We start from the raw sequence: 21,304 nt of genomic DNA, 5'->3' as shown, positions 1-21,304 counted from the left end.
ACATATTTGAAAAATATTTCACCATTTATATAGACGTGGCTCACCCGGCTGCTGCTCCAGGTGTTCGTGCCCCAATTCTCCTTAACCTAGCAGGCACAGAAGTTGTCACGCGATACTGAACTTACTCTAGAGACAGCTGAAAAACGCTGCCGCATTGCTGAAATGGCAGATGCTCACGCCAAAATCTTGGGTCATGGCCCCCACTCTGCTCATCATAATAATGTTGCCGGCACATTTTATCAAGCTTCTCGCCGATCTCCTCAAGTACTCGACAGCTCTGTCGCTAAACACATAAAGAATTGTTTCAATTGTGGGGGTTTGCATGTTGCAGCTCGTGACCGTTGCCCAGCTTATGAAAAATGTTGTAATTTCTGTAAAAAAAGGAACCACTTTTTCAAATACTGTCGCTTGTGTAGCAACAGAGTTCAAACAAGACAATCTGTCAATTAACTCAACCATGAGAGCATGCTCTCGGAGCGCTCTCAAACAGCTCCCATGGACATCCAGTCTGCTAATGAGGATCTTGATTTGGACATACACTCCCTGTCTGACTTGCCTCATAAACATCAAGATCCTAAGGTCGCTTTGCTCGTTAATGGCAAGAATCTTTTTCTGAAAGTTGACACAGGTGCTTGGTGTAACGTGATGTCTTGATCTGAATTGAAAAAAACCCCCCGAAAAACAGAGACTATCAATCCTACAGCTGCCTCCATTCTTCCATTTGGAGGAGGTCCAGTGGATCCTATCGGTCAAGTCGAATTACGCTGCTGTCTTGACTCACATGTCCACAACCTGAGTTTCTATGATGTTTTGTGAAAATGTGCCATTCGTGCTGGGAGTTAAGGCTCGTCACGACCTGGGACTGGTCTCTTTCAGTGCTTCTGTTTGTCATCTGACTACATCTTGTGACTTTACTCAACAAATCCTGACACAATACAAAACTTTGTTTGACGACAAGACGGGCAGGTTGCCTGTCAAGTACACAATTATGATTAACCCTGAGGTACTTCCTGTTGTCTGTCCAACACACAGGATTCCTCATGCTACGCAGGACCGTGTTCAAAGTGAACTCGACAGAATGGTGTCTCTAGATGTAATTGCCCGCATCGCTGACCCCTCGAATTGGGTCTCGACAATGGTTGTGGCAACAAAGAAGAATTAGGATGAAATACGGATTTGCATCAATCCCAAGGACTTAAACACATCCATTAAATGACCACACTACCCCATGTGCACCTTGGACGAGATTGCAGCGCAGCTGGCTGAAGCAACTGTATTTACAATACTAGATGCCAAGAGTTCACTCCGGCAGATTCCGCTGGAACGCAACTCCTCTAAGTTAACTACCTTCAGAACACCATTCGGGCGATACAGATTCCTTCACTTGCCTTTTGGCATAAGCTCTGCTATGAAACAATTGTTTGCAGGTTACCCGTGCTCGATTGTAGTAGATGATATCCTCATTGCTGGACGAACTATCCAAGAACACAATGCTAATCTAACAAAGGTCGTAGACCACGCCAATGCCATCAACCTCAAGTTAAACCCTCAAAAATGCAGGTTCAGAGTAAGTGAGGTGAACTACATAGGCCATGTGTTCACTAAAGACAGTGCCATCAACAAGCGCCCAGCACCCACTCACGTGCTCGGTCTACAAAGATTCCTATGCATGGTGAACTACTTGAGCAAATTTATTCCAGACTTCAGTGAAATATCAGTCCCGTTGCGCCAGCTTACACACAAAGACACTGCTTGGACCTGGCACGAGTAACAGCAGTGTTCGACACTCTTAAGCAGCAGATGTCTTGTGCTCCTACTTTCACTTATTTTGATCCTAAACGATTGGTCACACTAACTTGTGATGCTTCACAACACAGACTAGGCACAGCATGTCTTCAAAATGACGGTAGCGGCAGCAAGCCTGTCACCTATGCCTCACGCACCATGACTGATACAGAACAATGCTATGCCCAAATTGAAAGGGAGCTGCTAGCAGTCATTTTCGCCTGCAAGAAATGTAACGACTTTAACTTCGGACATACGGTCACAATTGAAACTGACCACCAACCCCTGGTCAGCATCTTTAACAAACCGATAGATGCCTCTCCAGGACACTTTCAACGAATGTTGTTGCAACTTCAAAAGTATGACATCGTTCTGCCCTACAAACGTGGTAAGGATATGCACCTGGCTGACACTCTCTCGCGGGCACCCCCGAAAATTCTGTGACCATCCGCCCTTGCCGGATGATGACTTTATAAAAATGACTGTGTCTTTTATTCCGTCGCCCTGTGTGTAGGACCTGGTTACGCACACTGCTGCTGACAGTACCTTACGGTCGCTCGCCTTGTCGTTAAGCGCGGCTGGCCAGACAAGCACTACAATGTACCTTCTTTGCCGTCCGTGATGAGCTAGTACTACAAGATGGTATTATCATAAAAGGACACAAGGCTGCAGTCCCTGCTTCGCTACACAGCAAGTATTTTAACACTGTCCATACAGGGCACCCAGGTGCTGAATCAACTGTCCTACGAGCAAAAAACATGTTTTACTGGCCTGGTATGGCTGAATACATTCTTGAGAATGTGGCATCCTGTGCAGTGTGTAACAGCTTGGCACCTCATCAACAAAAGCAACCACTTCCCTCACACCCAGCACCTGCCCTCCCATGGTCTACAGTGGCAACTGACATATTTGAGTGGCATGGCTAGCAGTACCTGGTACTTGTCGACTCGTATTCCGGTTGGTTTGACATCGATCTTCTTAGTAGCTCCACTTCTCACGGGGTAGTTCTCAAACTCGCTCACCATTTTGCAGTCCGTGGAGCTCCTTGTATACTGCTATCTGATAATGGCAGTCAATTTACCAGCCAGCACTTCAAAGAGTTTGCTGCACGCTGGGGTTTTCGCCACATCATCAGCAGCCCTGAATATCCTCAGTCGAATGCACTGGCTGAACGGGCTGTCAAGAGTGCCAAACAGTTAATGGTATGATCCCACAGAGCTAATTCCGATGTGTACCTGGATCTGCTCAACCTGCGCAACATCTCCCGCGACCCCATCTTGGGTTCACCTGCTCAACGTTTATTGTTAAGGCAGACCCGAGCCACGGTGCCTGTGGCAGATCAGGCATTGATCCTGTGGGTGGTCCCACTGTCGGAAGTCCAGTCCAGGCTGCAACAAATGCGTGACATTCAAAAACAGTGGTATGACAAAACAAGCAGACCACTGCCACCATTAACCACGGGGCAGGCGGTTCATTTGCAAACTGACAAAGGTCCTGACCGTATCGGTGTAATTTCTAGAACTGCCTCTGAACCATGCTCATATTTGGTCAGTGCTGGTGGCGGCACATGCAGACGTAACAGGCAACATATCCTGCCTGTGAATGAGCCGGCTCCACCTCCGTATTATCCAGACCGTACAAGTGTACTTCCGTCCACATCCAGCGGCATCGGCCCGCCTGTACCAGCAAAACAACCTGTTTCTAAAATGGCTACTCTGCCAATGGCGATGCCAAAGTCCCCTGTTTCATCGCCGGGAATGCCGTTTCAATCTCCACCACCAGTTATCCCACCGACTCTGTCCCCAGTGGCGAAAAGCGGAAATTATTTATAACACACACGTGCTGATCATGTTTGCAAGCCCACCGTAAAGTGCCCAGGCTACGTTTGACTTTCCTCCAGCTTAGTATCAATTTCTATGCATGCAAGGAACGCAGGGGCGATACATACTAAGGGACTGTGGTACACTGTGAAATCGACAGAAGGATGTAGGGTTGGGTGTTTATGCGTGCTATTTTCATGATATTTATTTTAGTTGTTTATCTTTTTTTAATATTTTATCTTGTATGTATAGTTAGCTTTTAGAAATGTTTGAATGGTGCACTGACTGGCTGACATTTTTAAATTTTGTTGTACATGTCTCAAATCAGCTGCCTCGGACATTTTTATGATTGGTTTATTGTATTTTAACGTTGTGTTTTACCTGCTTTTAACTATTTATTTATACTGTTCCATCAGGGACTGGATTGTTATTATGTGTGAAACGTTTTAAACTTCATGTGCGATGCTCCGGTATTTCCTGGGAAACATCTTTTCATTTTGCACTGTACAACTGTTGCTTGCAAGATGACAATAACGGTTGATTGATTGATTGATTGATTGATTCATGTTACAATGACAATAAAGAAACCATTCTATTCTATTCAATGGTTTTGTACTGACATTTAATTCCTTAAGAGGAAGGATGTAGATCAGTGTCACTCATGCTTTGCAATACTGTGGCTCCGCCCACTGGTTTAATAAAAGCCCTTTTCCCTTTCTTTCCCAGTCTTGAGTAGTATGTTAAGATGAAGTTACCTATGCTGTATTGCTAATAAAATTCTTTGGATCTTAATCACTGTGCGTGAGTTAAGTCATTCCAACAGATAGAGAGATTGGTTAGTTCATATATTAGGAAATTGTTAGATGTTCCATGGTGTCTTAGTAATGTAGCTTTATATGGGAATGGTAATCTCCATTTACCATTGTCTAACCTAACAGAGGAGTTTAAGTGTGCTAATGAGAGGTCAGAGTTGCATTTATCAGGGAGTTAAGATACCTTAGTTAGTGATCTGTTGCCAAGTGTAACTAGAGGGAGGAATTGGAACTCAAAGCAGGCAGTAGAAGAAGCACAAGCAGCTCTGAGCCATACAGACATTGTTGGTAGGGTGCAGCAAGGGAAAGGAGGCTTTGGGCTTAGCACAGGGAAACCGGTGTGGAGTAAGGCAGCTCTAACAGAGAGGAGGAAATTGGGTGTTGAGCAGGTATGTCGTCAGGAGGAAGCAGTGCGATGTGTAAGGGTAGTAGCTCAGGTTAAGCAGGGACAGTGTAGAAAGGAGGAGGTTTAGTTGGAGGGACCTGTGCATGGACGCGGGTCATGTAAGTTTCCTTATCAGGGCTATATATGATGTGCTCCCATCACCGCAGAACCTCAAACAATGGGAAGTTGGGGCGTGTCCCTTGTGTTCAGAGGTGGCAACTTTGAGGCATATGTTATCAAGATGTAGGACTAGTCTTTCTCAGGGTCGGTATACTTGGCGGCATAACCATTACTGATAATGTTAACACATAGTTAATGTGTAAAAAAAACAAAGTGCTGGGGGAATTCATTGGGTCAGGCAGCATCTAAGAGAGAATGGACAGACTGATCAAACTAAAGAAAACGTTATCTCTCCATTCCCGCTGCAGATGCTGCCTGGCCTGCTGATTTTCTCCAGCACTTTGTTTTTTTGCTCAGGATTGCAGCATCTGCAGTTTCATGTGTCTCCTTAATTAATATGAACGTGGACTTTCAGAAGTAATTTGGTTAAAAATTATATTATAGACTTGCAAACAGAATAAAGGGACAGTGACCGCCTAGAAATCAAACTGGCTGAGACAAAAGCTGCAAAGTGTTTTTTCAGAATCAAGGGGAGTACATTTTTTTTACCTGTTGCATGGCATAAAAAGTAGAGCAACAAAATATTCAAAACAAATTTTTCATTGTAAATTGGACCAATGCTCGTTTAGGAACTATCTGAAAATTGTCTTTTGTTGCTGAGATTAATCGGATTCTGGTGCTTGTAAAAATTGGCGTTGGGGCAAGAATATACAAGAATCATTTCAGATAAAACATTTGCAGATAAAACAAAGCCTGAATCATTTAAAGGATCATAACTCCTGGAGATTACAGAAGCCTGGTATACTGGGGAGTCACGGCACATTAAATTAATCACAGGAAAATCTGATGTAACATATTTTTGGAAGAATGTATGTTAAATGGCACCGTTTTGAAGGGTCACAAGAAAAAGTTAACAGATTTTCAGCATTTGCAGTTTTAAAGTCTTTAAAGTTAGTCTGACCAGTTGAGAAGGCAATAAAATAGTTGAATTTCTTGGCTTTTCTGAATAGCACAGCAACAAGGCAGCAGAAAGCTGTGCAATGCTTTAAACAGTGATGAAGGTGGCTCTAACAGCAACATACAAAAGACCATTGTTTAAATCCTTGAAGATTTACAGGGCTCTAAAATAGTGCAATAAAATAGATTTAGAGCTGACATAAGCATTTTGTTTTGAATGGCCTTTTATCTTCCTATGAATTTAATTTCTGTTTAAAATAGTAGCATTAACCTAGTTTGCTCACGATCAAGAAAAATATTTCTCCTAGATTTTTATCTCTCAATACACAACTGACAATGCAGATCACAGGGATAGAGGGAGTTAGATGTGGCCCTTGTGGCCAAGGGGATCAGAGGGTATGGAGAAAAGGCAGGTACGGGATACTGAGTTGGATGATCAGCCATGATCATATTAAATGGCGGTGCAGGCTCGAAGGGCCGAATGGCCTACTCCTGCACCTAATTTCTATGTTTCTATGTTTCTATAGTATTTTATTTATAAAGAGTGGCAGGCTGTAAGTCGTCATATACAGGGCTCGAAATTAACGGTTGCCCGGGTGCCACTGACCACTCAAAGCGCCGCCGGGCAACCTAAACACAGAGTAATTTTGCCCGGCTTGGCAACCAGATACTGGTTTGTACCGAAGATAGACACAAAAAGCTGGAGTAACTCCGCGGGTCAGGCAGCATCTCTGGAGAAAAGGAATGCGAAGTTTTGTGTCGGCGGTGACAGCTGTATTGCGTAGGAAAGATACTAGGTGCGGGGTGAGGAAGGGTCGGAGCGAATAACGGGCCCCGCATAGCGGCAGCGGCTCCATCTCCTCCTCCTTCCGCACCCCGCCTGCCCTGATAAGGGCCGCTGCTTGCAAACCCGCTAACGGCGCATTAAAAAAAAACCTCCCGCACGCCAAGGCCGGGAGGAGGGAGGGAGGCGGAGGCCTCGGCGTGCGGGAGGTTTTTTTTTTAAAGCGGTTATCGCCGTTAGCGGGTTTGCAAGCAGCGGCCGCTATCAGGGAGGGAGGAGGAGATGGAGCCGCTGTCGCGGCCGCTATGTGGGGCCCATCATTCGCTCCGACACTTCTGAAGCAGCTGCACCATAGATCCTATAGCTATAGGATCTTTGAGCTGCACCGCTCGGCCCCGCACCTTGCTGTTGGCTGGCGGAGGAGGGAGGCGGTGGCGAGGAAATCCCAACAGCCAAGGCAGCGGGCGATGTTGTCCTAGGAGCGCTGACCTTCCTTCCTCCCCACCTCGCCCCCCCTCTCTCTCTCTCTCTCGTATGCCCCCTCCACCCCCCACCCCCTATCCTGGGACCCCTCCTCTACATCCAGCACTGATCCCCATTCCCGCCTTTATTCATGCCTCACTGACATCCCCTGTGCTCCCCTCCCCATCCCCAATCAATGCATCCTGCGCTGATCACCCTATCCACCTCGCATTGATTCTCCTGCCACCCCCCCATCCATCCTACACTGGTTCCCCAATTCACCCTGTACTTACCCCTTTCCCATCCATCCTGCACTTCTCCCCCATCCATCCTGTACTAATCCACGCATTCATCCTGTACTGACCCACCCTCCATTTACCCTGCACCTTCCCCTCATTCATCCTGTAGTGATCTCCCATTCATCCTGTACAGACCCTCCGATCCACACTGTCCTGACCCCCCCTCCCAATTCATCCTGCGCTGATCTCCCCCCCCCCCACCAACCATCCTGTACTGATCCTCCCATTCAAGAAGATGGGGGGGGAACAGTCTGAAGAAGGGTCTCGACCTGAAACATTGCCTATTCCCTTCGATCCATATAGATGCTGCGTCACCCGCTGAGTTTCTCCAGCACTTTTGTCTACCCCCATCCATCCCGTACTGAACCCCCCCATTCAATACCACTGACATCCCCCGTGCTCTCCCCTCAGAATTTTACCTACTCCAACCCACACGTACTAAATCACCTGCCTCAAGCCATCCATTCTGCACTGACTGCCTTCTACCCCCCCCCCCCCCCCCGACATCTACCCACCCCGCACTGATTCACACACACACACACACACATACACCCCTCCCTGACCCTATTGTCCTGGAAATGTCTTCAGAGCGCACATTGACTATGTTTGATAATGGAATGCAATCAAATGTGTTTTAATTCTCAATGTTATTATTTGTTTTAATCCAATAAATTGGATTAATTATATTGTGAACACGCAAAACATTAAAACCACAGTGTTTGATTGTCACTTCTACCGTTGACACGTTATTACAGAATTCATTTTAATGGCAAATCAATGCTCTTAATATGGAGTATCTGTACTGTAGTTATTTAATGAGCAACATTCACTATAGTTACGCATATATGTTACCATGGTCCAGGATTTATTGACACATGTTGATCATATGCTGAATAATCCAACCACATTTTTGTTTGGAAGTGGAAAGAACTTCCAAACAAAAGTCCAGGAGTTACTGTAGTTATTTAATGAGCAACATTCACAACTATACGTACGCATATATGTTACCACAAGTTCAGGATTTATTGACACAGGTTGATCATACGCTGAATAATCCAACCACATTTTAGTTTGGAAGTGGAAAGAACTAGTAGAAATTGCATTAATTGCAAGGTGTAAAAAGAGTTGAGATACTGTCTTATAATTTTGCTGCATGTCATTGTGGGATATATCTTGATTGGTGAATGTTTGGTTTGTGACTTTATTTGAAGCAGAAATAATATGTGAATACTTCATTGAGTATAATTCCGACTGGTAACTACGCACTTCGCCCAAGCACATTATCGCACGCGTATTGCGAGCCATCTTAAATGACCACCTAAACTGTCATTTGGCAACCTAAAAAGCTGCCAAGGTTGCCCGGCTGGCAACAGGGGAAGAAAAGTTAAGCGAGAGCCCTGATATTTGTTGTATACTTCATCATGAAGGAGGTGTGATTGATCGGCAAGGTGCTCTGGTTTCCTCCCACAACTCAATGACATGCAGATTAATAAGTGATTGCAACTTACCTCTTCATGTTTCTAAGTAGCAAAAGAATCAAAGGAGTTGATGGCCATGAAATATTGAATAAGTAACAAGGATGTGTAGGGAAATAAGGAAAGGGGAATAGGACTATTAGAAGTGTTCTGCTGGAGCTAACAAGGACCTGATGGGCCGAATGTGCTAGATATATCTTGGAACAAGTAAGTAATTGCGTGAGTCTTCCTCATTAGTAAAAAACATGAAACTGAATATTTTACTGTGCAAAATACATTATTAATATAATGTTGCAAATTTATTAGTCTGCCATAATCATTCATTATGTGGAAATTAGCATTATAAAGTAGCACCACAGAGAACAAACAGCAGACATTACCATACGTGATGTCACCCACTCATGGGTGGTTGGGGTTGAGTATCCTGCGATGAACTGCATGTGCACCAGCTGGTTATTATAAAATTGGCAGGAAAGATTGTATTGTTCCTTTCATTTTGGGTCAGTAAGTTTGGAGAGAAGGAAATGGGCTTTGTTCACTCATTAATTTGCAGAGAGGAGATGAGATTAATTTATTCATCAAATCATTGAATTTGGTGCAAGAAACAGAAGGGATCTATTTATTCAGTCATTTGTAGAGGGGGAAAGAAGCAGGACTTTGAGAATGACAGTTGCTATGGTTACATTTGCTCACTGGCGCAGAGAGCAAACTAACAGCTGTTTAATGGTCTTTTTCAACTGCTGATAGTTCATGGGAAAGTAGTTCCAGTTGTGTTGTAGTCTCACTTACGTGGAATAAAATTTACACCACGATGGAGATAAAGTAACCATTGTTTGTCGTCTAGGCCTAGTGACCAACTACCGAGTGCAAAGTCGGGACAAGCCGATATCATAAAGATATGGATATTTCATTCATAAATAGAGCAAAGTAGATCATGCATGATCATTATAAGCAAAGACACATTTCCAGAGTACATTTATGCAGCTGGTTAAGTATCTGGTCAAGTGTAGGAAGGAACTGCAGATGTTGGCTTAGACTGAATATAACACAAACCTTGGTACACACAAACCTTGGTACACACAAACCTTGGTACACACAAACCTTGGTACACACAAACCTTGGTACACACAAACCTTGGTACACACAAACCTTGGTAAACACAAACCTTGGTACACACAAACCTTGGTACACACAAACCTTGGTACACACAAACCTTGGTACACACAAACCTTGGTACACACAATCCTTGGTACACACAAACCTTGGTACACACAAACCTTGGTACACACAAACCTTGGTAAACACAAACCTTGGTACACACAAACCTTGGTAAACACAATCCTTGGTAAACACAACCTGTGGAAGAAATTAATTTAGAGTTCGCTGATTTCACAGCAGAATTAGCCGACAGTTATACTGTGCAATAAACAACTTTTGTTTTTTGTTCGATACAACTATACGAAAATATACCATCTACTATATGGATACCAATTATTTCATTAGTCATAACATATTTTTTGCTTATGTTAATCTTATTCAACAAAATATGATTAATACAAGTCAAACCAAATACAAGGGCATCTTGACATTATTCTATTTCATCTATCAGGCGGCCCACCACACCATCCCCTCTCTGAGCCTCCAGTTTACAGTTACATTGACTTGACTTGAAATGGATTAACTCGAGTTGACTTGAAAAGATTGACTTGACTAGAAATGGATTGACTTGACCCGACTTGAAATTAATTGAAATGGTTGACTTGGATTGACTTGACTTGGATTGACTTGAAATGGATTAACTTGACTTGAGATGGATTGAATTGACTTGACTTGAATTGAAATGGATTGACTTGACTTGAAATTGATTGACTTGACTGAAATGGATTGACGTGACTTACTTTACAACATTATCCATGGTGTTGTTTGCGAATTAATGTTCATGAGAAGCTGACAAATTTGCTCAAAGAAAGTGTGGAATTTGCCAAAGATAGGGATGTGCACAAAAACGACAAAGAAATGAGAAATTCCATGTGGAAAAAATGAAGAACAAAAAGAGATGAGAAGAGTTTAGATGTAATAATATGAGAACATAATTAATGCAGTAGTGATGGACAGGTATGATAAGAACAGTAGCTATGGGAGTGGAGCAGAAGTCAAAAATAGTGATGATAAATGTTAGGCAGAAGAAACTGCAATGTTCGGATCTGGAGCAACATACAATCTTCTGGAGGAACTCAATGGGTCGAGTAACAGCTGTTAGGAAAAGGAATTGTCAATTGTTTCTGGTCAAAACCCTGCATTTGCTGTTTCTCTTTCTACTGATGCCGCCTGATGCTGAGGGTTACCAGCATTTTGTTTCTATATTTTAATTTCTGGCTCTGTTGTATTTTTGTATTTGTATTAATAAAGTTAATTCAAAACACATGTGTTGAGCAAACTTTCATCAAAAATTGTTGGTGCAGTTAGTCTCTTCAAAAATATTCAGTATCTGTTTAAAAAAAAGTTCACCATTTTTAGCCATGGTCATATATAGTCCTTGACTGGCAAAGAAGAGGGCCATTCAATCTGCAAACAAAGCCACAGAGAAAGCTACTAGGTTGGATTATTTACTACTAGGCCACTTTTGAATGTTGATTAAATCTCACTTTGCTTCCATGAAGAAACATGGATGGGGACACATGATCCAAGAGTCAGAATTATTGATGGTGACTGATTCGTGAGGGCGGTTGCTGCTTGGGATTTGCGCAAAAAGTACCGGGGCTCCTCTGATCCAAGCGCCCCCCGGCTAGAAAGGTTGTTTAAAACTGGGCGACGTTGGTCTTCTCGCCTGTCTGATGTTCCAGGGGTGAGACCCCGGCCCGAAACGGAACCTGATGACCCCAGGCCACATCACTGAGGATGCTTCCATTTGAAAAATTCACCCATTGCATTATTTACTACTAGGCCACTTTTGAATGTTGATTAAATCTCATTTTGCTTCCATGAAGAAACATGGATGGGGACACATGATCCAAGAGTCAGAATTATTGATGGTGACTGATTCTTGATGGAGAAATTTGGGGTGTTGAGGATGAGGATGTGATGAGGACTCAATGTTATCTAAACTATTACTAAAACTCTCACCTTGACCTCTTCCGGTCTACGTTGTAATTAAATTTGCGCAAAAACGCTACACTATATCGTTATGATTTTTTTGTCATCTTACTCACCGTTCTCCTCTGCTCCAATATTTTGTGTGTGTGTGTGTGTGTGTGTGTGTTTTAATTTCCAGCTCTGTTGTATTTTTTTATTTGTATTAATAAATAAAAGCATGTGTGTTGAACAAACGTTCATCAGCATTGTTGGCGCAGTTTGTCACTTCATACATACTCATGCAAGTATCTGTTTAAAAATATATTCACCATATTTAGCTACCTGACCTACCGAGTTACTTCATCAGTTTGTGTCATTTTGTGTAAACCAGCATCTGCAGTTCCTTGTTTCTACATTTTCCTTATAAAATGTTTGCTTGATTCCGTCTGGAGGGTTCTGAGATGCTGGCCTTGCCTCTACCTCTGCAGGGGTTGTTTCAGTTCACTTAGAAGTTCTGAGAGCAACACCTAAGTCCTGAGCACCTTTTCCATTCAGATGCCTCTGGTCACTCTGTCCATGCTGGCTTCCAGAACTAGTTAAGAGGCGGTTAAATTGCCTTTACAAAAGGTTTACTGGTACAATATTTCAAAGGTACGTTATTGATTGCAAAGGATATTTTGACTATGCAAACCCGACATGAAAGCTGCTAAATAAATGCAATTCCTTATAGGATTGTGATAATTTTAAAGTCTAATCTTGTACATTTGGCACATGAAGAAAGTAATTAATACTGCATTACAACTTTGTTATGTTAATGGCCGCTCGTCATCCACAACTGGCAGGCACCTTCCCGCTAAGCCTCCTTTTATCTGGAGCCGGGTCCCTCATGTGATCTTCCGTAGGGGGGCTTTTATTGAGCTGAATAAAGTTGTAGTCAATGCAGGACTTTCCAACTGGCAATTATGTGAACATTCCTTTTGGCTTTCACAACCATTTGGGAACATGGATGAATGATTAAAAATGTGAACATTCTAACATTTGAAAGGCACTAAAACATTATTACTTAATGCATTACAAAACTGTTAAAACAATGAATTACAAATGAATGAATGCAATTAAATAAATAAAGTATGGTTAAATTTAGATATCCATCCCCTTGCAGCCAATTTTCTCCACGCTAATATGATTCACAGCCCCAACCCAAGATATCGTTGCGTAAAAATGTACATTCAATACAACACAACACAATTGAGATACCACCAGGAACCCCAAATTTCTGTACAATTTTACGTAAAACTGTTGGCTTTTCAGCAGAAAGTTTAGGCCATCGGGAAAAACCCATACCTCCTAATGTCTTACAAGCTGCATGCAATTTTGGTATCTGTTCATTGCATGCATCTTACTGTTATAATAATATGAATGTTGAACATGATCTTACACAGAATCCAAGGGATTTGTCAAACGATAAAGCCAATCCATTTCTGGCAATATGCCTTTGGTATAATAATATACTTTGTCTCCTTTGACTCTTTTGGCTGTTTGAACCATGTTTTTTTTTTTTTTTTTTTAAGGTCATAGAGTTGTTCTCACTCATGGTGTAATTAAATAATTCCAAAATGCTGCAAAAATTTCTCAAGGAACTGGGCTTTGCTGAAAAGTAACATAGAGTTTGTAAGTGAATAACTTTAGTTACATGCGAACATGTAAAGATGCTTTAAGAGATGTTGTTGATGGTGTATGGAGGTGGATATCCCAACAATGTGATCTACTCAAAAGTAAGGATTATTGCAATAAAATACTGCAAATGGTTAATTGCAGAGTCTTTTACATTTCACCATGTCATAGATTTTCAATCCAGAATAAGGAAAAGCAGCAATATTTGGATTTCTACCTAACCATTATTTCCCCATAATCCTTCAGGTAATCCTGACATTCTCATTCCCAGCTCTCCCTCAGCCCACTGTCTCAGCCACCCCCCCCTGCCCCCCACCTCACATCAGTCTGAAGAAGGGTCTCGACCCAAAACGTTGCCTATTTCCTTCGCTCCATAGAGGCTGCCTCACCCGCTGAGTTTATCCAGCATTTTTGTCTACCTTCGATTTTCCAGCATTTGCAGTTCCCTCTCAAAAATTATTTCCCCATGTCATTTTTGCACATTCCATCCTTGGTCTAGTTCACAGTTATTAGACTCACAAGTCTAATCCTATTCACTCTGACACATTTGTTCCTGATTATTCTTACCATTTCCCCTCAGGTCCCCTATATTAATGCTCTCCTTACTCAGTCTTTTCCACATTGCATGGGATTACTTTCCTGCTATACCATAAACACAACCACGACTTTTCCATGTTTCACCGAAAAGAACTTCTCCAAGAAATTCATTCTCCTTTTTATTGCTATCTATTCATTCAATCTAATCCCCTTTCCTTCCATGCTGCAATCCTATTGCTCATAGTGGCGAACCTACATTTTTGGGGCCCTGAAGCTTAAACTGTTATGGGGCCCATTCGCGACCAGCAATGAGATCTGTGTAACCACTGTTGATCCATTAGTCTTTTTGGTTTTGATTTAATTTTTTTATGCCCTTGACCCTTTTAAAATGTATTCCCTCCAAGGCCAAATTTTCAATATTTCAATTTATCTGGCATCAATCTGGAAAATGAGTAGGTAAGATTTAGTACATTGAATTCTCCCAATTTTGTTAGCCCTTGCTGTCTCCTCCCATCCCCCAGCCCTCTGGCTCCTCCTTTTTCCTTCCTTCTACCGGCCACCCCCTATCAATCTGAAGAAGGGTTTCGGCCCGAAACGTTACCCATTTCCTACGCTCCATAGATGCTGCTGCACCCGCTGAGTTTCTCCAGCATTTTTGTGTACCTTCGATTTTCCAGCATCTGCAGTTCTTTCTTGAACAGGTAAGATTTAGTGTTCAGTTGAAAAGTGTTTTTGCATCAAAAATGTAAGCAAAGATGACAATCTGTCTTGAGAAATAATGCATTCTTCTGCTGTGATTATTTATTCATTTTCTTGATCCATCTTTTCTTTCTATTGTGATATCATTATTACTAAATGTTGGCTTATACCATATCATTACTATCATTTCACTATTCCTCACCTCCAATCTATTGACTATATCTCCCTCCGCCCATTGCTTATCACTTTTCCTCATTCCAAATTTCATCACTCATATCTACTGTTTTTTTTGGCTACACATGGATTTTTTTTTCTGCCTGGATCAATTTTCACCTATTTTTTTTTCTGCTTAAACTAAGTGTAAAAGCAACGTTATCCATGGATTGGTGTTTTAGGCAACTGTTTCTAGTGGCAGTTCTGTACATCAGGCACAATTCCCCTTAGAGTAATGCATCAATATCTGGATCACCAATAAATATTTGGGTAATCATGTGCAACCTATGACCTTTAAAAACTCACACTTAAACAACGAACAAACAGAACAGTGAGTTGACAAGGAGATCACAATTAAAACATTCTCACTGAGACATCAATCTGCTGTTGTTTGTGTTTAGTGCTCCACATATTTCACACATCACTGCTGGGTCTCACACCAATCATTGCAGCCTTGCACAGCAGGAACACTGGGCTATCTCAATATAAATGCATTGGCTTGAGGCCACACACATCATATAACTCAATCTGTAGTTGTAATTGAGAAAGGGAGCACAGCTGATGTATACACACACTAATGACATGCGCCACTCAGCCTCATTTTCCCCGATCTCCCCTGGTTATTTTACTATGCTATGCTGGTTGATAATATGAATGTTCCTTTGAGGGAGAAGAAAGCTAGAAGAGAGGAGGGGCAGGACAAAGTCTGGCAAGTAATAGGTGGATACAGGTGAGGGAGGGGGGGGAGGGGTTGATAGGTTGCCAATCAACCCCCCCCCCCCCCCCCCCTCATGTATCCGCCTTTCATTTGCCAGGCTTCACCCTGCCCTTCCTCTCTTTCGGATTTTTTACCCCTCCCCCCACCCCAACCACCACAGTTAGTCTGAAGAATTGTCCAGACCTGAGACATGTTCTCCAGAGATGTTGCCTGACCCATTAATTTACTCCAGCACTTTGTGCCTTATTTTATTAACCAGCATCTACAGTTTCTTGTTTCTACTGTTCCTTTAAGGCACTGATTGCCTTCCTAGGCCAAAGATGCAGCAGCTGTAGTCTCTCGACCATTTGCCATTGGAACCACATAAATGGAGTTCTAACACGTGATTCAGGGTGAATCAATTTTGAAAGTTTTTCAATTTCATTGTTTTTCTTTATGGTGTCCCAAAAGGGTATTTGTACTAAACAAACTGACACTAATTTGTACTAAAAAAGTGGTTTAAAGACGGACTTCTATGTAGTTATCTTTACTGATATATTAAGTGCCTTGCAACCACAGTTGCGTAACTGAGGTGCCAAATGAAATTTGTCCTTCCTTCAATAGCTCAACCTTCACCTTTTGGATACTTGCTTAAATCCTTGTAAAAGCAAAACTTGAGCAATAAGTGAGTTTACAAGAATAGGAGAAACACATTGCTCATTATGAGGACACTGTTGTTATCGCATCAAATTCATTTATAAGACTGGATTACCTGAAATAAGCGCCTCTTGTGAAACTGTAACCTGGCCATCCTATTTTTGATGCTTACCAGTGGTTTGCATCTTGCAGTGTAGCCTCTGTATTTCTGTTGATGAAGTCTTCTGCGGACAGTGGTCATTGACAAATCCACATCTGACTCCTAAAGAGTGTTTCTGATCTGTCGGACAGGTGATTAAGGATTTTTCTTTATTATAGGGAGAATTCCTCTGTCATCAGCTGTGGAGGACTTCAAGATACATTTAATTGTCACATGTGCCAGATGGCACAGTGAAATTAAATTCCCATACAGCCATACAATAAAAATAAAGAACACAACACACTATAGAATTTGACATAAAACATCCCCACACAGCCGAATCAAAGTTTCCCATTGTGTGGGAAGGCACCAAAGTCAGTCTCTTCCTCCACTGTTCCTCGTGGTCAGGGCCTCCCCAAGCCCTCCGCAGTTGCAGCTACGGGCGGCCCGATGTCCAGGACCGCTCGCCGGGGTGATACAAGTCCGACGTCGGGGCTGCGGGACGTCCTCAGCGGTGTGGACACCAGAGTCGGCCTCCTCCTGCCGGAGTCGGCGGCTTCCAAAGCCCGTAGGCCGCGCCGGGTGGAGACCTGCTGCTGTAGACCCTCTGCAAGGCGCCCCAGGACTCACGATGTTGTTCAGCGTCGCCCGCATTGGAAGCTCTACGCACCAGAGCTCCACGATGTTGGAGCAGCGACCCAACGCTCCGGAGCTCCAAACAGCGACCCAGGTAGGCATCGCCGCCGTTGTAGCAGCCCTGGCCCGGTTCCCAGTCCCCGGCAGGATAGGCCGCTCCGATCCAGCTGGAGGCCGCGAGGTGGGGGGTGCGACTCGGAGAAATATTTGCGTCCCCGCCAGGAAGAGACTGGGAAACGGTTTCCCCCTTACCCTGCCCCCCTCCCCCACATAGAAAAGTTAAAGTTTCCCCCAACACAAAACTTTAGACTAACTAAAAATATAAAAAAGATAGAAATAACAGACAGGCTGTAGGTAGAGGCTGCTGCCAGTGCAGCGCCCCTAGAGGAAATGCCAGTCCCTTTTCGATTAATAATCTCACCAGTGCTCTCTTTCTTCTTAATGATGTTCCAAACAATTGATTTTGGTAGGTAAGCCTGCGGTTTAGCTGATGTCTCTAACAGTTTTATTCTTGTTTCTCAATTTCATAATGGCTTCTTTGACATTCATTGGCACAACTTTGGTCCCATGTTGATAAACAGCAATAAAAGTTTCCAAAGGCGATGGAAAGGCTGGAGGAAAGAGAGCTCTTTTATACCTACATTAAGGAGAGGATTAAACACACCTGAGCAATTGCAAACACCTGTGAAGCCATTTGTCCCAAACACTATGGTGCCCTGAAATGGGGGGACAATGTATAAACACATCTGTAATTTCTACATGGTGAAACCAAAATGTATAAAAATGCCTCTTAATAAAATCTGACAATGTGCACTTTAATTACATGTGATTTTTTCTATTACAAATCTCAAATTGTGGAGTGCTGAGGCAAACAAATAAATGATGGGTCTTTGTCCCAGACATTATGGAGGGCACTGTATTCTTCATTTATAATTTGCCATTTCCAGTCCATTGATTTTGTAGATAGTCATAACAATGCCAGTAACTTCCAAATATGTAGATTGTGTAAAACATATGCAAACTTCCACCAATAACAGAAAGCCAATCAGAGAAATTTCAGAAGGCCGAGACCAACTGACAGACTTGATTTTAACAGTCTTTAAGCCATTATTCTGCTATTCTTCCACAAAGATAAGTGGTTTGGTAAAATCAAAGTTATTTTGAACCTATATTTCATGAATTGAATCACTTCATCAAACATTTCAATAACACGCGCTGATGCACAAATTTTCATCAACGTACATGTTTTTAAATGGTGCACAAAAGGATAAATATATTCTGTGTAGAAATAGATGCACATTGACTGTATTCCCAAGAGTATAAGGATCAGAAGCACACATTGCACAAAATAATGCCAGCCTTTCAATGCAATCATGCCCTCATTAGTATTCAAGTCAGACAGTAAGCTGCTGTAAAATTGTTTCTTCAATTTTATCCTTGGAACCTTTTATCCAGAACCGACAGTGTGATGCAGAAAGATAATTCAGATGCTCAGTTCCAATGTACATTGCTGTATCTTTAATTAATACACTCCAATGAGATTAATTGAGGCAAATTCATTTAAAATCCAGTCCCAAATCTGTTCTGTTTCCATTTGGTGAATCACCAGGCCCAATTTACACGGCAGATATCTGATTGGCATAATGGTGATGAGACTGCATGAATGAAATATTTCTATAACCCTCGTAGTTGGAATATGAAATAAGTATCACTTTGTACTTGTCACATTCTCAATCAAAGACTACCTTAATCCAGGTGTTTGTGGGTAAAATAAACAGCACATTGACATAATGCTGGTTCTATATCCCATAATCCACTCTATCACCATGGAAATGCAGCTGCCTTACATTAAATTTGTATTCAAATTGTATCTTTGTACATTATATGTGCTGCTACACACAGATGATATTATTTGATTTGCTGTGCAAGGTAGTCGAGTGTCACAGTGATACATCTGGACCCAGTTCTCATACCTCGGTTATGAGAAATAATGCAAGCACTGTTATCTTTAAATAAATGTAGCATTCTCGAGTCCTTGGTTATTATTTGACCTTTTACTATCTACATTTGATGTGCCCAAGAGATGTTAATGTACGAAACAAGGAAACCATTCAATGTTACGCATGTTTAAAGTTAAGAAAACACTTATTTCTCAGGCTACATTGTTTTCCTCTTGAGCATGCCTGCCTCAGTGTTAGACTGTAATTGCTGTTCTTCAGTTTCTTTATCATCAGGATCTTAATGAAATCAGTTCTTTCTTTGGCAGCTTCTGCAGGTTGAATTGTTTAATTACTACCACCTGCCCCTTTGTCGAATTGTTATGATTAGACGAGTGTTTCAGATTTAAAAGCTGCCTTCAAATGGATTATTTAGGATTTTGTATTCTACCTGTGTTTTCTTCACATTTTTTAAATTGATAATTTCCTTTTGTTGTCATCAAGGTGGTCATCATTGCTGGTAGAAAATATGTCATTATTGGGAAGATTTTAAAAAGTTTAAAGAGGTCATGGCAAGGTATTTAGAAAATCATAGTTCTTTCAAGCGAAGATAACATAACTTTATGAAAAGGAAATTGTGTTTGGCAAATTAGCTGGAGATATTTGAGAATATAACAACAACGTCAACAGGGGGGGGGGGGGGGGGGGGGGGGGGGGGGGGGGTGGGCAGTAAATCTGGTGCATTTGGAGTTCCAGAAAGATTCTGTAATGTTTCCCATAAAAGATCACTTTACAACCCTGTGGCAGTTGAATCTGGAGGCTGAAGACAATATATATTGGCACAAATAAGCCATCGGCTAATCAACAGAAAAGAGAAATTCAGGACTATGGGTAATTTTTGGATTGGCAATCAATAACTAGGAAAGCCACAGGGATCACGGCAACAGTCAACCTTTTACAGTGTGTAATATTGATTTAGTCGAAGCGATCAAATGTACTGTATTCGTTACATGCTGATGATATTAAAACAGATGTTTTTGCAAGTTCTGAGGAGGACACAAAGTCTCTGCAAGGGGATGCTGATAGGTTAAGCAAAGGAATAAGAAGTTATTGGCTGGTACATTGTTTAGTTTAGTTTAATTTAGTTTAGTTTAGTTTAGAGATACGGCATGGAAACAGGCCCTTCGGCCCACCAGCGATCCCTACACACTGCGCTATCGTACACATTAGGGAGAATGTACCATTTAAAAAAATAACAAAGACAAATTAACCTACAGACCTGTACTTCTTTGAGGTGTGGGACGAAACCGGAGCACCTGTAGTCAGGATCAATCTCAGGTCGCTGGGTTGCAAGACAGCAACACTACGCTGCACCATCGTGCCACACCCATATAATGTTGGAAAATGTGAGGTCATCCACGCTGGAATGAAGATTGAAAACGCGAATTAGTATTTCAATAGAGCAAGACTCAAGTATGTCCCGGTATTGTCTCTAGGCATACTTGATGGCTTTGTGATGATCATAGCAAGCTTTCTGGTACCACTCGGGATCGTTCGACTTGTACGCAGTGATCTTAGCCTTCACCTAGAAATGTACCTCATGGCTCATTCATGGTTTACGGTTGGGAATGCTCAGATTCAGCACACACTCCTCTGCGCGCTTGTTGATGAAGTCAGTTATGGCAGTGGCATACTCAATCAGGTTGGCCACAGATTTACAGAATATGGACCAGTCTACTGACTCAAAGCAGTCAAGTAGGATGTCATCTGTGTCCGCAGAATAGCACTAAACAACTGTGTGTACCGGATCTTCCTGGTTTCTGTTTGTAGGTAGGGCATAGAAGCACTGCTAGACGGTCCGATTTCCCGGGATTGAGCAGCATTACTTGATTTTAGTAAACTTGTGGAGTCTTTCGCACGAAAACCAATAAATTATTTGAGTAATTTCATCTGTCTGGTTTTGTAATTCTTCCCTTGATTATTTGCTGTGCAATGAATTCTGACTGTTTTGTTCTGCTGCACAGAACAGCTTGGTACACACAACCCTTGGTAAACACAAACCCTGGTAAACACAAACCCTGGTAAACACAACCCTTGATAAACACAAACCCTGGTAAACACTGCCATCATAAACAAAAGTACAG

The 21,304-nt window shown here is 42.2% G+C and overlaps 1 protein-coding gene across 1 annotated transcript in view; it reads right to left on the bottom strand.

Moving 5' to 3' along the window:
* The window catches only part of LOC129707735 (cAMP-dependent protein kinase type II-beta regulatory subunit-like), a 154,960-nt gene that overhangs the window by 123,292 nt on the left and 10,364 nt on the right, over window positions 1–21,304 (bottom strand). Inside the window, exons 2-3 of the mRNA XM_055652982.1 lie at window positions 20,440–20,581; window positions 16,621–16,728 (exon numbers count right to left, since the gene is read on the bottom strand). Of these exons, the coding sequence (XP_055508957.1) occupies window positions 16,621–16,633 (13 nt within the window). The 5' untranslated portion in view covers window positions 16,634–16,728; window positions 20,440–20,581. The remainder of the gene's footprint in view (window positions 1–16,620; window positions 16,729–20,439; window positions 20,582–21,304) is intronic.

The sequence above is a fragment of the Leucoraja erinacea genome, chromosome 22, assembly GCF_028641065.1.
Source record: "Leucoraja erinacea ecotype New England chromosome 22, Leri_hhj_1, whole genome shotgun sequence".
Lineage (NCBI taxonomy): Eukaryota > Metazoa > Chordata > Chondrichthyes > Rajiformes > Rajidae > Leucoraja > Leucoraja erinaceus.
This window is presented reverse-complemented; position numbering and strand designations above follow the sequence as displayed.